Source organism: Lepidochelys kempii, chromosome 20 (assembly GCF_965140285.1).
Source record: "Lepidochelys kempii isolate rLepKem1 chromosome 20, rLepKem1.hap1, whole genome shotgun sequence".
Classification (NCBI taxonomy): domain Eukaryota; kingdom Metazoa; phylum Chordata; order Testudines; family Cheloniidae; genus Lepidochelys; species Lepidochelys kempii.
In genome coordinates, this window is record NC_136399.1 from 26,153,089 (window position 1) to 26,167,981 (window position 14,893).

General features: G+C 48.7%; 1 protein-coding gene across 13 annotated transcripts in view; it reads right to left on the reverse strand.

The window, feature by feature from the left end:
* The window catches only part of DNM2 (dynamin 2), a 59,151-nt gene that overhangs the window by 22,190 nt on the left and 22,068 nt on the right, over nt 1-14,893 (reverse strand). For 5 of the 13 annotated variants that reach the window (XM_073318859.2, XM_073318857.2, XM_073318850.2 and 2 more), the window contains exons 3-13: nt 11,980-12,129; nt 11,527-11,730; nt 10,724-10,822; nt 10,237-10,397; nt 9,326-9,468; nt 8,471-8,606; nt 7,544-7,611; nt 6,161-6,299; nt 2,926-3,012; nt 2,403-2,473; nt 149-200 (exon numbers count right to left, since the gene is read on the reverse strand). In XM_073318859.2, coding sequence (XP_073174960.1) covers nt 149-200; nt 2,403-2,473; nt 2,926-3,012; nt 6,161-6,299; nt 7,544-7,611; nt 8,471-8,606; nt 9,326-9,468; nt 10,237-10,397; nt 10,724-10,822; nt 11,527-11,730; nt 11,980-12,129 — 1,310 coding nt within the window. Of the gene's footprint in view, nt 1-148; nt 201-1,311; nt 1,342-2,402; nt 2,474-2,925; nt 3,013-3,607; nt 3,747-6,160; nt 6,300-7,543; nt 7,612-8,470; nt 8,607-9,325; nt 9,469-10,236; nt 10,398-10,723; nt 10,823-11,526; nt 11,731-11,979; nt 12,130-14,893 lie in introns of all 13 variants that reach the window. The other 8 variants (XM_073318851.2, XM_073318847.2, XM_073318846.2 and 5 more) reach the window with 3 other exon arrangements.

The following is a 14,893-nucleotide window of genomic DNA, read 5'->3' on the forward strand; positions in this document are numbered from 1 at the left end:
CTCTCCACAGAGACTTCTAGGACTGCAAAATGCAGCTCTAGGATTGTACCGAATAGGTTTACATGTCTTCAAGTGGGACCCAAACATACTCAGCCACTTCTGCCTATGCTACCAAGAGAGATGCAGTTATTCAACTGGTGCGTAGTACCTGATTTGGGATGGCTCTTTTCTTGTTCAGCTGGGTGCTCCTCTGCTGGGCACTGAAATAAAAAAAGCAAACCAGCTTCACATCAACAGCACAAGGTGACTGATAAACACTCAGCTACTGTGGCCTTTGAGACCCGACTTGCATTCACTGGCTACCATCTACATCAGCAGTTTGTGCTAAGTAGTACCTTGCAAGCACTTAGTTAAGTCAGACAGTGAGGAGAGGAGCGGAATAGGGAAATGCCTAGTCCTTGAGGGGTAAAGCCTCAGAACAGAACACAACACTGAGTCTCTTTTGATGGCATCTGAGGCTATCAGAGCTCTGAACTTGAGAGGCTAGGAGATTTCTGAAGTGTTCTGTTTATCAGCTACACAAACAACCAGCGCTCACGGGGCACTATGGGGCTTTCAGACCAGTGCAGCTCGGGAGCCTCCAGGTCAGAGCATCTGGCTGATTCACCCTAGTGCAACGCTTCCTCCTGGGCAGCCGGCAGGGACAGACTACAGGTTGTTGTGGAGGAAGCGTCACACATTAGCTGTATTTGGCCACTAAAAGGGCAATAGGATAAAGAATTCAAGGCCTTGGTTAGTGAACCCAGCCATGTGTGGGCTATGCTCATCACCATGGTATCCAAGGGGGTAGTTTGAACATTTTTGCTCTGTATTAGATATTTGAGATCTATCTACAGTCCTTTTGCTCCCCACGCTGGCATGGGGCATGCCCAGGGGGTGCTGCCCAGAGCTCCACAGCAACCTCCACAGGCTAATCAAAGAGCCCAAGGCTGTAGTAGCAGGTAGCAGTTTGCTGGGGAAGTGGGGTTTGAAGGAGATTAGCAGATGGCCAGAGGAAATCCAAGGGTGTCTGTGTGGGGAGACACCTGCAGTTAAGTTGGGTGCAACTGACTAGATTCTGGACATGCACCTGAAAGCTACCGGAGTAACTGACTCACAGTTGCTCCCTTACAGGCTGGGAGGCAGGACTGTTTGTCAAATGCTCAGCATCACTCCATGAGGCACTCTGGCTCTGCCTAATTTAAAATCAGCATTCACAAGGCTGTTCCAGCTACTGTAACCGCATCCTTCCGCGCTGCTGAAGGTAAAGGAAAGCAGGAGTCCGTTCCCACAAGTCACCCTAATTACATACTGTTTCCGACAGGTACCCACCCTGTTGTCAAGTGCTGCTCAGTGTAACAGCTGGGGGCGTTAGAGAAGATTCAGAAGAGTCCAGAGGAAAGAGTGAGGTGGTTCAAAGGAAAAACAGGAAAAATTATGAGAGGAAGGAACCGTGAATGAAGTATGAAAAAGCAGAGACTTAAAGAGAGGGGAAAAACCAGAGGAAAACCAGAAATGAATCAGAAGAAGGTGAGAAGGGGAGCCCTGATCATGCTGCTATAAAACAGCCCTTGGGCTGATTGCATTCACTCAACCAACAAGAGGGCACTTCCATCCTTGGGGCTTGCCTACAAGGGGAGTTGTTCTTTATTAGATCCAGCTGTGGATACTCTCATTCCAGATACAGGCATCCACACAGGGAGTTAATCAGGAAGAGTTAATCCACTTTAAATTTATGCTCTACCGTATTAGGGATTAATTTGCATGTGTAGACAAGTCCCTGGCTCTGTTCTTCCTTTGCTATGGAAGGTTTAGTTCATACCCTCTACATTGTTTGAGACGTTAAAAGATCTTGTCTGCTCTGGTGGACATTTAGAAGATCCCTGTTTCCTTGGCCAAAACACAAGCACCAGTCAGTGAGACTGATAAGAGACTTACTACCCTTTCCCCTACCCTCTGTCTGGTCTATTTTCATCTTAAGCTCTCTGGGGCAGGGGTCTTCCATTACTCTGTACAGCACCTAGCACAATGGTGCCCCAGACCTTGGCTGGTCCCCAAGCACTACACCCCCTGCCTCCTTCAGGCGAAGGCCTAGAACAAAGGTACTTTACCAGACTCACTTTAGAGAAGCAATGGGAACGGCATACGTGAAGCCAGTGTTGCCCCCACCGACCGCACCCAGCCCTAAGGCACCTGACTCCAGCCCGGCCAGCAGCTCAGCAGCCGTAACAGAGGGAGGCGACGTCTCTGACATCCACTGAACAGGTTTGCAGCTTTCAGGACCCTGCAGCTCCCTGCCCTATGGACTCTGCGCAGCTGTTGCTACATCCCTTCAATGCTCATCGATTACTTGCAATTAAGAGCCTTGGTTACCGAGAAGTCCTGCAACCCACACTTCCCAGCTACAGCAGGGAGGAACCTACTTGGCAAATCCAATGAAGTCTTCATGGTTAGTGTTGATATAAGAGAGCTCAATGTCGATCAACAGGAGAATCTGGAAGACACGTACACCCGAGTCAGCTGAACACAGTAACAGGCCTACAATGAAAGTGCCACTTTCAGCACAACAGGCGTCAGCGCTGGTCAATCAAAGCTGCTTCGCAGCACCAAGACTGGTCTGGAAAGCCCGGCACACTGCTGTAGAGATCAACAGCGGTTGCAGAAAGGTGAGGTTTGCATTGCTACCAGTAGAGGGTACTGTAGGATTGCTGGTGCCCTGTGCAAAAGGCGCGCTGGGCTCAGAGGATTCGCAAAGTGGAGCTGGACATTATTTTACCGTACGGCTCTGGTTGGAGTGTCAGGTTCTCCCCAAACAGCACTGAGATCAGACATCCTCCTGTCCCGAACAAGTCACATTTTCCTTCGCCTTCCATATGGATCACAACCCCCAAAGTGCTGGATGCATCACAGAACAGAAACACTCCCTACATCACAAAAGGAGCTTACCTGGTCCTTTGTTTTTCCTTCCCGTTCCCTGATGTAAGTGGTAACAATCCTCTCTGTCTCCTCTCGTAGTCTGGGGTAGGAGCCAAGCTGAGAAGCAGGGAGTAAGAGAGTGTAAGATCAGATCACAGCAGCCATCACGGTAGCCACAAAAAGCTTGACACAGAAGCACTCACAAAACTGAAGAGGGCAGGAAAGGACTGGACTAACCCCCAGTTTTGTCGGTAGGACAGAAGTGGGGCTCAGAGGACAGCAAAGAAAAGTCAGTTCTCTGCTGTTTCTGAAGAGATCAGCAGGATCAGCTTTTGGTGGGCCTTAAATGTGTTTGGCAAATGTATTGTCTCTTCCCCATCCCCCACGGATAAGCAGATCCCCCAGGCATGAAGCACGGGCTAATGCTAAGCAAGGCTAACTGAATTCAGGAGCATTTTTAGCCTTTGTTGCTATGGTGTGAAGTAACACCTGTGCAATATGCCTCTGCAGGACCCATGCCAGAAAGCCAAGTTAACGTTATGAGTCTAGACTTTGCAAGTGTGTCCTTGGCTGAAGGTGTTCAGATGTCCATGGACACGGATCCCCAAAATGTTAGTTTAATGGTCTCAAACTCACTTTGATCAGCTGGGTCTTGCGAGCCAATACATTCCAGATGTTCAGATTAGACAGAGGAAGAATTAAGACCAGTTACCTTTTCCGCACACTTTTTAATGACAGTGGCCAGCTCTGAGACCACCAGATCAACACACTTCAAACTGGGCTCTTTGAGCTTTATAATCTGTTTTTTCACTATAGCTTCAAAAGCCATGTCAGGTGTGAAGAGCCCCGTCCTGCCTCATGCAGAGCACAAGAGCGGAAAGATGAGACACCAAAAGGCACGCAGGGTGGAAAAAACAGCAACAAAGACAGAAAGAAAAGAAAATGAGATTTTTTTTTAAACCAAAAACAAGGTTAGTAACATGCAAAGGAAAAAGCAGCAGCACTTGCCCCAGGAAATTCCTTCAGTTTCCTCAGATTCATTTTAAAAATGCATTTAATTCATTTACTATCAGATTCTTAATTCATCTGGTTAAATCCTGGACTTCATAAGGATCTGATTGTCATTCACTGGCTCACCACTGCTGTGCCCGTTATGTGATCATTTACACTGGCACAAAGTGACTACAACAGGTGGGACGATGGTGAATCTTTCCCACCCCCTGGCATTTCCAGGAGCCAAAAGCAGGAGATGACATCCCACCAGAACCTGAGCCCTGAACGTCTTGCTCAACTGGACCTTTAATAAAGGTAAAGGTTCCTTTGCTTCCCTCCATCCCAAGCTTCAAGACAGCAGCTGATCTAGGGCCCTGCTAGGCTTCAAGATTGCTGCTTTACCCTGGGCAAAGTGACATTGCCTGCTGCCTTCTGACGGCATGAAGCGCCCGCTTCTTTCTTTAGCTGTTTGAGAGATCCACTGCTACGCATCACGGGGAAGTTGAGGGACGGGTGAAGAAGCCGACTGCCGCCATTTCCAGATTCCCCAATCTACTGGGTTATATTAGGGCTAGAACCTGTTTCCAGTGACACAGGGCATGTCGAGACCAGGTGGGTGGTACCTGATAAAGAGCACTACTGGCGCCAGAGAAGTTCCTGCTGAGAGCATCTCAAGCCCCGCTTGACCAAGCTGTTCTGATTGGATCGGGATTCCCGTGGAAGCAGACATGCCTACGAGAACTCATCTGCATGTTACTCCTGCAAGCTGCCGTGCTGACTCATTCCAAGGAAGAAGTCCGAGTTTTCCCCACCATGTTAGCTGGGACTGAAGGAACCTTGACAGCAAGTGCTGGCTTCTCCATGTGACACAGATCACTACAACCACAGCAAAACAGAGCACCACTCCTGACCCAGAAACAACCCCCCGCAGCTCCTACAATATGCACCACTGGATGAGTGCTGAAGTTCTCTGCTCAAGCAAGACACTTTGGGAAGCAGGAGCTGGGGGCTATTTCACTTGTTGGAATGGCCTCAAAGTGGCAAATGGCCTTTTACTACGGACATAAACATTTGTCTACCAGGCACATCCAGAACTTGACAGACTGGATCAGAGCCGGGGATCCCTCTAACCCAGGATCCTGCCTCGGAACAGCTAGTTTTAGAGATGTGAATTTTTATTTTTTTTATTTATTTTTTTAAAGAAATTTCCTCAATCCATTACTACCAGATGAAGCTAAAAAGCAGAGTTGTCCCAAGAAGCTAGTTATTAAATATGGGAGTGGCTGATTTATCCTGGGCTACGGCATAGTACCAGGGTAATTAACACTTCCGGAGAGTGAGAACCCTTTTGAAATGGTGCTCACTATCAAGCACTTCATTAATTGCAGGATTTATAAATACACCACAATGAGCGTAAATATCATTTACCACAATAGCTGCTTCCGGCTTTTGCTCCCATTCTCCACAGCTTCCCAGAGTGTAGCAAAGCAGCAGCTGAACTCACAGATGGAGAAGACACATGCTAAGACAGGCACCAGAGCCCAGGAATAGCCTGCCCACCTGCCTGGCAGACTCCAAAGCACTCTGAGGCAAAAGCCTTGGCAACATCTGTTCCAATCTGCCACAGATCACTGCAGCTGGAGGTCACATGGATATAGATCCTCCCACAGGGACAGAGCCCAGAGACTTTATGTGCATTAGGAGAATCATCATCCCTAGCTCTTACATAGCACTGCTCATCAGTAGATCTTGAAGTACTTTACACCAAGTACATCAGTAACATGAACCCCATTTTACAAACGGGATATGAGGCCCAGAGAAGGGGAGTGACACACTCAAGGGTCACCCTGCAGGCCAGGGTCAAAGCTGGGAACAGAACCCCAGTCTTCGGAGTCCCAGTTCAGTGCTCTATCCACTAAGCCACACTGAGACAGAGGTCCCATGGTGCTGGACAGTGCCTGGATCTTTATCACGACCCAAGGTGGGGACGGTATTCCTTAGAGCTGGGCAATGCCAGCATCTCAGGTGTGAAGGAGGCAACCCTCCTTCCCTCTGTCCAGGGCCAGGCATGCCAATCAGGTCCATGATGAGGTGTTCACGTTAGGTTAGTGAGCAGGCTAGGAGTGAAGTGTCAGCGTGATCTCTTTTGCCTACCCACATCCAGCTTTGGGGAGTTTTCCAGGCAGGAGAGGACATTGCCATGTTGGCAGCACACCAGCTTTGCCACCCCACTAGTAGGAAGGGGCTGGAGAGCCTCCAGCAGGTTCAATACCTTACTGGTACACTGTCTAACTGTATTGATTAACTCCTGAATAACCAGGTCGACACACTTCAGACAAGGCTCTTTCAGCTTCACCACCTGCTTTTTCACAATGGCCTCGAATGCCAAGTCTGGTGTGAAAAGCCCCGTCCTACAGGCATCCACACGCAGGGGTGAGGGAGGGCAGAGACATGGCAGAGAAAAAACAAAATGGGTGAACAGGTTTAAAGGCAACGGTCTGTGACCTGATGAGAGAGCAGCAGACATCGACTCCCTCCCCAAGACAGACAGGCTTCGATACTAACAGGACCTTCTCTTGGGGGTGTGCAGCCACAATTATACCGTGGAGTGGGGGTGGGTTAAGCCTCAAATCGAGAGCATGATGCTGCTTTGTGACTTAGATGCACACAAAGCTGCTCTCTAGCACATGGGATCTGGAGTCACTGCCTAGAGCAGAGACACTGAAGGCTATTTTATTGTAGGTCACATCTATGCTGCAAGTGGATGGGCAAGGAGCCTTTTCAACCCCATGCAGCATTTCAAGAGCAGAGTAGGCAATTCCCGAGTCAATATTCGGGCAGAGGGAACACAAGTCGGAGCAGCCCAGGAAGGCAGACATGCTAAGAGGAGGCCTCTTTGGGATGATACACTCAGCCCTGTCAGGCCTACGGTTCCCTAGTTCTCAGAGCTACATCCTCAGTGCAGCACGGGACAGTACGGGCTGAGTGTCTGGATTCATCCAAGTGCAGCTCCATCACTGAGCTCAGTCCATGCGGAATGCATCTTCTTTGACAGCATCCCTGAGCCAGAATTTCCCAAGCACAACGGTACAGCAATAACCTGGATCCCTTTTCCTTTAGTTGGAAGTTTAGATCTCAAAATATACACTCCCCACATGCTATCTTCTGCCCATCTGGGAAGATGCACAAGGCAATGGAGGAATTCTTTTATCCTCTGATTTAAAGGGACAAGAGGAAACAGATCTCTCTCCTTTACTAAACTCTGCCAGCGAGACTAACAGGGATAACATTTAGAGTTTGCTCTTGGTTCTCAAGAGGAGCCTTCTCCATTAGTGGAGCCAGCAGAACCCTACTCCAGAATCAGAGCATTAGATCAAATCCTACACTGTCCAGACACATGGAAGAAAACTACATCGGCAACGTAAATGTTAACCCTCTAATTCTCTCTACCCATTTCCAATAAAGAATTTCGGTTCTAAACACCTTTTGCTTCCCACATGGCACACCAGCTGGCTGCAGCTGTTCAGAACTGACAGCTACATAGGGTTCATGGTACAAGTGTTTACCACAGAATAATGGTACAAACATGACTGAACTGCTCATAGGAAAACAAGACGTGTTATTGGCGCTAAAGATCTCCTACTCCGATACTTGCCTTATGCCGTGGATGTTTTTAATTGCATAGCTAATTTCTCGCCTCAAGTCCTTTTCATCAAATTCCATCTAAAAAAGAAACAACAGTTAGATTCTACAGCACGGCCCTTCTGGGGTGAAGCACAATCACGGCTCAGGATTCAAACTGAAGGTGGTTCATTTTTAAACTGCTTTCTCGTACAGCCACAAGAGGCAAACATACATTTACCTGTTTGTAGATGGAGATAGCATGCCATTGGCACTAAGTACTTCAGACCTGTAAAAAGACACTGCCCCTCTCCCCCAGGGAGCTTGCCATGTAGGTAAGCAATAGAAGGGCTGTGTGAATGAGCAGTGAATTACAGCACATCTGGTTACCACCCTGTGTGTGACAGAGGTGGGGGTACAGCAGACTGCCCCCCTCCCGTAAGACCTGATGTGTTTCTGCTTTATTATGGGGTGTCTGGAGTAGGTAGGTAGGTAGAAGCACCTTTCGGCTGCCCTGCTTTATATGTCAGGGAGGAGGTTTTGCTTACTTAGAAACATCAGCACCAACTGCTGCTCTGCCACACCCCAGGACAGCTGATCCCAACGACAACATCCCGTCTCTCAGTCTTCTCAAGATAAGGAGACAAGCTAGTCTGTGTGCATCTCACAGCTCTGCTCTGGCAAAGATTCTTATGCCATGCAGCAATGGATAAGTGGCAGGAGAGGGAGGTTCCTAACCAGCTCATTGGTTTAGCTGAGCAGTAGATCAACCCAACACCAGGGAAGGATGGTCAACAGACCCTTCTGCTGGCTGCTAAACAAGCAGAAAGCCTGAAGAATGGCATAGACACTGGAGACACTCCCCCCAGCCATATGGCTGGCAACCAGCAACATTCCGCTTTGTGTGGAGAGAGAAATCAACACCACTGGACAGAAGTATTAAAACCAGTGTTAGCTTCACCTTCACCAGCTCGAAGGGGAATCTCTCGTGGAAGATGCGATTAATTCTGGCACCACCAGAGAGTTCTAGTGTGTCCACTTGATCTCCTGAACCTTCAATCCGCTTCTCAAAGTCCACCCCAAACTGCTGGACCATCCTGCAAAGAACCAGCAGGAGTAACAGACATTAGCCAAATACGGCAAAGGCTGTAACGGACCAGCCATTCAGGCTGCGGCCACACTATAGGCAGCGCCATGCTAGCCATAATCTCGATTTCATCTGGGCAGGGCCATTTGAGAATTCTCTTCTACTTCCACGAACCCTACGGGGAGAGAATTTCATCTCCCTTTTGCTACAATTAGGGAAACAAAAAACGGTCATTCACCTTCTTTTAGATCTTAAGAACGTACATGCTTGTTCTCTGCTTTTACACAAGGCTTTTAACAAAGTGGATTATACAGGGGATCCTTGTTGTAGGCACACAAAACCAAGACAATGCCAGTTATTTGCCCACAGAGCTTTTCTGCCAGGCATCATAGCTACAGATTTAACGAGCCCTCCCAATGTTCCCATCAGCCTAGCATTGCAGGGTATTTAGTCTCATGTCCATGCCAACTCTTAATGGCACCATCCGTTAAAGTTAGCATGTCCTGCCCCCACAGTGCCAATTTCTAATGCCAGTGCTGGGCATTGTGTATTTCCTTGGGATCAGCAGCTAGCGGGGATTTGTGTGCTTCAAGCAAAGAGCTAGTTAAATATGGACCTATGTTAAAACCCATAAGTGTCAATTTCAGGCTAGACTCTCTTCCCCTCTCATTAGCGAGGTTGGCCGAAATCCAGCGCCTGTCATATCGAAGAGGGGTTGGAACAACATACTGTAGCAAGGCTTTGGTTTTCCGTGTGGGGTCGTCAGGGCGGAAGTTCTTGTATTCCTCCACTTCCTTCTCCAGGGAGAGTAGCTGACTCTGCAGCTTGCTGCGCAGTGAGGGCAGGGTCTCACGGATGTGGTTAGTCAGTTGCTACAAGAGGATTGGAGAAGTGGTCAGTGCCACTGGTCCCCCCACCTGCACGAGCTGCCCATCACTACAAGCGATGTTTGAGAATGGACAGGCAAGCCAGAGGCAAGAGCCAACACTGCACAACAGGAGACTTGAGGAAATGCTTGTCTATGGATCAGGTTTGAATGCTTTCACTGAACGGGTTACTCTATTAAGATCAGAAATAAGTTATAGTCCAGGTCTGCTACTGTTTATTTAAAGAGACACTAATCAGTTTCAAAGACTTTAGGACAGTCTCAGGCCTTGAACCAGCCCCATTCTGCAGCTTTACAAGTCAGATTTTTCAGTTGTAATGCATTTTGCCTTCTCTTGCTTTGTGAAAAAGACCCACATGAACAAGGGGAGCTGACTATATGGGGAAAATAACAAAACTGACCGCACACTGGTAGCCAATTGCACCACTTAAGCCAAGTAGAAGAGATTTTCCCTCCATTCTGTTGGCTACAAGCATCTTTAGCATTGCATAGAATTCACACTGGTAGATGCACAGGTGTTCAGACAAGTGGGATTTTCATTAGTCATTCTGCAGATGGGGAACCCCCGGCTGGCCCAAGATCACACATGATGTTTTATGTGGGTTAGGCACTGATCCAATCTAACTTCCCATCCCCTGTTCTAATCACTTGACAATGCACTCCCCACTTCAACTCAGAGCTGTTAGTTAACTGACTCTCCACCTAAGCAACTAAGTAGGGCCGACGCACTGACATGAACCTCAGGCTGGCCTACCTGGTTGAGGACTTTCTGTAAGTGAGGTGTGCCCATTCGATCTGCTATGTGCCTGTAGGCTGGGTGAGAAAGGAAGAACTTCCGCTCTGCGGCCAGCGCTGCTCTGATGTCCTTCTTGCCTTCTATATCCTTCTGGCTCCGGTTAACAACGCCAATGTAGCCTGCAACGGGACAATTCCACATGCTAGCTCTTTCTAGAGAATGACACAGCTAGCGCACCAGCCTTGAACTCCTGTGCTCCCTGCAAGGGACCCTGAGATTGATACAGTTACAAAGGTGAACTTTATACTGCTTGCACAAAGGAGAATATCTCCAAGAAGGTAACTAGGGTTTTCTGCAGAGCACACCCCCTGCTGGCAGATACCATGCACAGCTGCTGCAACAGAGAAGAGCTCTGGGACTTCCCTGTCTTCTATAAATAGTGAAAGAGAGGAAGGTGTTGTGATCTCAGCAGAACGCTTATTACATAAGGATGGTGGCATTCTACCTCTTCTTAAAGGAAGCAGTTTGTTCTCCAGGATGTCTCTGGCATCGGTGCCCTCATCCATCAGGTCTAGTTTGGTGATCACACCAATTGTCCGTAGCCCTGGGGGGGGTGGGGTAAGAAAGATCATTGGAGAAGCAGCTAATCAACATCACATCCCCCACCTTGCCAGATACACTGAGAGCAGCTGACCAGGTCTGTAGTTAGACGTGCAGAGACAACAGCTCTCACTTTCCGTAAGCAGCAGCCATAACCCTCAAATCAGCCTGCAGCACTTAAGTTGCAGTTTCAACGTTCACAGCTGGCTTGTGTGGCGAGATGAGCTAGTTATTAACTCCATGACTGGACAGTTTAGTGCAGCACCCTGAGTGACAAGAGTCACATAACTCATTAGGCAAGACCTCAGCGTGTCAAGTCACACCCTTCAGTGAAAGCTGTCAGCCAAGCAAGCCAACAGGTCACCTTGTGAGTCTGCCTGGAAGACTATGGGAGATAAAGAACACACCTAGTGGAAGACAGAGGACAGGAGGGTGGTAGGAAGAGTGTCACAGGTGGGGAACTTGTCAGCAGGAGACCCGGCTGGACCAGCAACCACTGCCCCTGATGGGGACAGGAGAAGAGAGCCAGGATTTCCTTCCAAAGATTAGAGGACATCAAAATACCCTGTTCTAATAGCACATTCCACTTGGCAGAGCCAGCCGGGATTCCTCACAGTAGCGAAAGCTGCTCAGCAGAACACATGGGAATCCCGATATTCTCCTCCCTTTGTTAAAGGATTATACAGCAGGTGGGTGCGTTTGTTTTACCTTGAGGATCTACTTCCTTAGCCATTTTAAGAGCATCTGAGTTTGCCAGATCCATGTTGGCTGGAGTCACTGCAAGAATCAGGCTGCTTTCTCGGCTGATAAACTGCAAGATCATGTCCTTGATCTGGTACTCAATATCTTGGGGCTGGTCTCCCACCGGCACCTTGGTGATACCCGGAAGGTCGATCAACGTCAGATTCAGTACTGAGGAGAGAGGAAAGCAGAGAGCTCATGCTGTGTGAAGGGAAGCAGAACATTTTATCCCTGCAGTGTATGGGGTAAGGAAGGGGCATGCAAGGGGTGCACAGATGACCAGCTAGGATATTCTGTTTGTCCTCCATAGGTCATTGCAAAGCTTGCTGCGCGGAAACAGATCCTGGTCTTTGGGGACCTTCAAATCTGCCTCTGCAGTGCTGTTTCTTTACTGATTGGAAGAATGGAAGTCTCACTCACCATGTGGTGAATATACCCTCAGGTTGATGGGAACAGGAGAGATTCCTTTATTGGTTCCTGTCACCCGGTCTGTTTCTGCTTCGATCTCCTGCCGAACCTCATCAAAATCCGTGAACTTTTTGGATTTGCAGTGCAAAAACTCAGCATATTCTGGAAGAGAGAGACCCCCCAGGTTTGTAATGAAACACACTGGTTTGCAATTAGCCTTCCTTTACCAGCAAGAGGGCTGAGTTCAGTCCCAATGTAAACAGACCCAGGCCCCAGCAAAATTGCTGCTTACACCAAGCCTGAATGTGGCCCTTGCTCTTTGAAGCTCAGCAATGCAGCATCAGCTCTACGGGAGCCCCCTGAGCTACATGCCAGAGAAGAGATGCTGGTGCAGAAAGCAGTCATGAAGTCACACTACACTTTGTGAGCATTATGGGGATTCAGAGCTGGGGGCAGGAAGACAGGACAGTCTAATGCAGGAGTCGGGCCAATCAGGAGAAGGCAACAATGTTCGCTAGAGACTGATTCAAAGCCCCACCACATCCACCCAACCCCAGAGGTGACACTTCCTCTCAGAAGCACCACACTTGCGAGTGTACAAAAGTGATGAGAGCTGCCTCTCTTGGTACTGTGGAACAGAACAATGGCCATACGGGTCAGACCAAATGTCTGTCTAGCCCAGTATCCTGTCTTCCGACAGTGGCCAGTACCAGGTTCTTCAGAGGGAATGAACAGAACAGGGAATCATCAAGCGATCCATCCCTGTCGCTCATTCCCAGCTTCTGGTAAGTAGAGGCTAGGGCCACCATCCCTGGCTAATAGCCATTGATGGACCTATCCTCCATGAACTTATCGAGTTCTTTTTTGAACCCTGTTGTAGTCTTGGCCTTCACAACATCCTCTGGCAAAGAGTTCCACAGACTGACTGTGCACTGTGTGAAGAAATACTTCCTTTTGTTTGTCTTAAACCTGCTGCCTATTAATTTCATTTGGTGACCCCTAGTTCTTACGTTATTTACTCCTTCTCATAACACTTCCTTATTTACTTTCTCCACACCAGTCATGATTTTACAGAGGTTTTTCATAACACCAGGAAGTGACAGAATTCTCTCTCTAGCACATCATTTCTAGTGCTCTTCCAACAGCTACCAGAGGGGGGAGCACATCCCCCTAGACCTTAGCTCACTGCTAGAGCCAACCCACATCTGCCTTCCTGTTTGTGACAAGCACCTTGCCTTCAAATTCAGCTAAGCCTTTGGTGCAGGGACCCTGTAGGTTTGCACAGCACAGAGCACAATTGAAATGCTCGTTTCCGATTAGGATCTCCGGGTGCCTTGGGGAAAAAGAAATGGAGGTCTCTCCTTTTAGAGGTCCAGGAGCCCACACAGCAGAGGGTAGGGCACAGAGAAGTAGCTTTCCAAGGAGGACATGGGCCTGAGTTGTTTTGTTCCTCCATCCAGCCAGCAAGCTCTTAGATCGAGGCCCTTTTGTGCTGCACAGAGTGAAACAGTCCTTGCCCCAAAGAGCTGACAATCTAAATCGATGAGGGGTAGGAGGAGAAACTGAGGCACAGAGAAGGGAAGCCATTTTCTCAAGGTCACCTAGCACGTCTGTGGCAGAGCTGGGAATAGAAGCCGGGCGTCCTAGTGCTACACACTGAGTACACTTGAAGAGGGGGTGAACTGCCATTTCGCTTTCAAAGTGAACTTTCATAGACTGTTCCCCTGCAGAGCTTAAACACCAATAATAAACCTCTCTTCCCAAACTAAGGCTGAGAGTCCACCTGCCTTTAAGATTACAGGTACAGGGCACAGCTCAGGACCTGCTTGCCCTTTTAGCTCATTAAGAAGCTATGTTGCTGCCAGCCATAAGTCATGGTAACTGAAGGACAATACAGATTTCTTTCATTATATTAACACAACACCACCTCTTACAGTGGAGACCGGATTAGCCATGCAAACTCCTGCTAGCCCTCCACGAACTCCGTTCTGCTGTACATTAGAGTTGCACTGCTCTAGTCAAGGCCATTATAGAAACAAAGCCACCCCTGAACTGAAATGATTCCTAGTGTCCATAAGCTACGTTGCTCTTGTGCCCCTCACATCAGAGGACCCAAGGCTTGTCTACGCTTGCCAGTTAATTTGAATTAAAGGTAAGCGGTATGAATGTGAAGGGCAAGAGCTGTTCCTGGATAGTTCCATGTGTAGACATGCTCACCCTGCTTTGTAGGTGGCCCTCTCTAGCCCACTGAAGGGGTAGAACAAGGAAGCCCTATTCTGTGGCAAGTGGAGCAGAGCCAGAGGTTCAAGCTGGCCAAATAGTCACGCTGTGAAAGCCAGCAAGCAACCCAAGGAGAGGCACTCCCTTCCCCAGAGGTCACCCAGTTGTGTGTGTTTATTTGGGGCTGCTGCTAATCCAGGATTAAACCGGTCTAGCAGTCTCCTCTGGCTAAGGCGGAAGGAGTGAGGCAATGGAAGGCAGCCGGCTCTACAGGTTAAGGTTACACCAGCCAAGGTTTTTCTTGCAGCCTCTGTGCTATTAGCAGTGGCTCTGATGTGGACATGAAGGGATGCTTTCCTTTCCAGAGGGGAAATGGCCCAGGGGTGAGATGCTGGCACAAACTGGGCATTGGTTCCAGCACTAGTGGTGGCTGGTGAACCTAGACATCAATGCCCGTGTTTGTTTGCAGAAGGACTGTTTGCCTTTCATTCTCTGCCCATCATTTTAAACACTTTATTGCTGGGTCTTCAAGCCCTGAAGAAAGGCTTGAGTCTAACCTGCCAAGACACTCACTGGCTGCATCTGAATGGCTCCTGTGGACTGGGAGGAAACAAATTGCAACATTCTAGGCGCAGGTTCTTATCAGCTCATCGCTGAGGTGTGTGAATGCCAGGTGAGAGTCACAGCATGACCACGTGCCACCAAG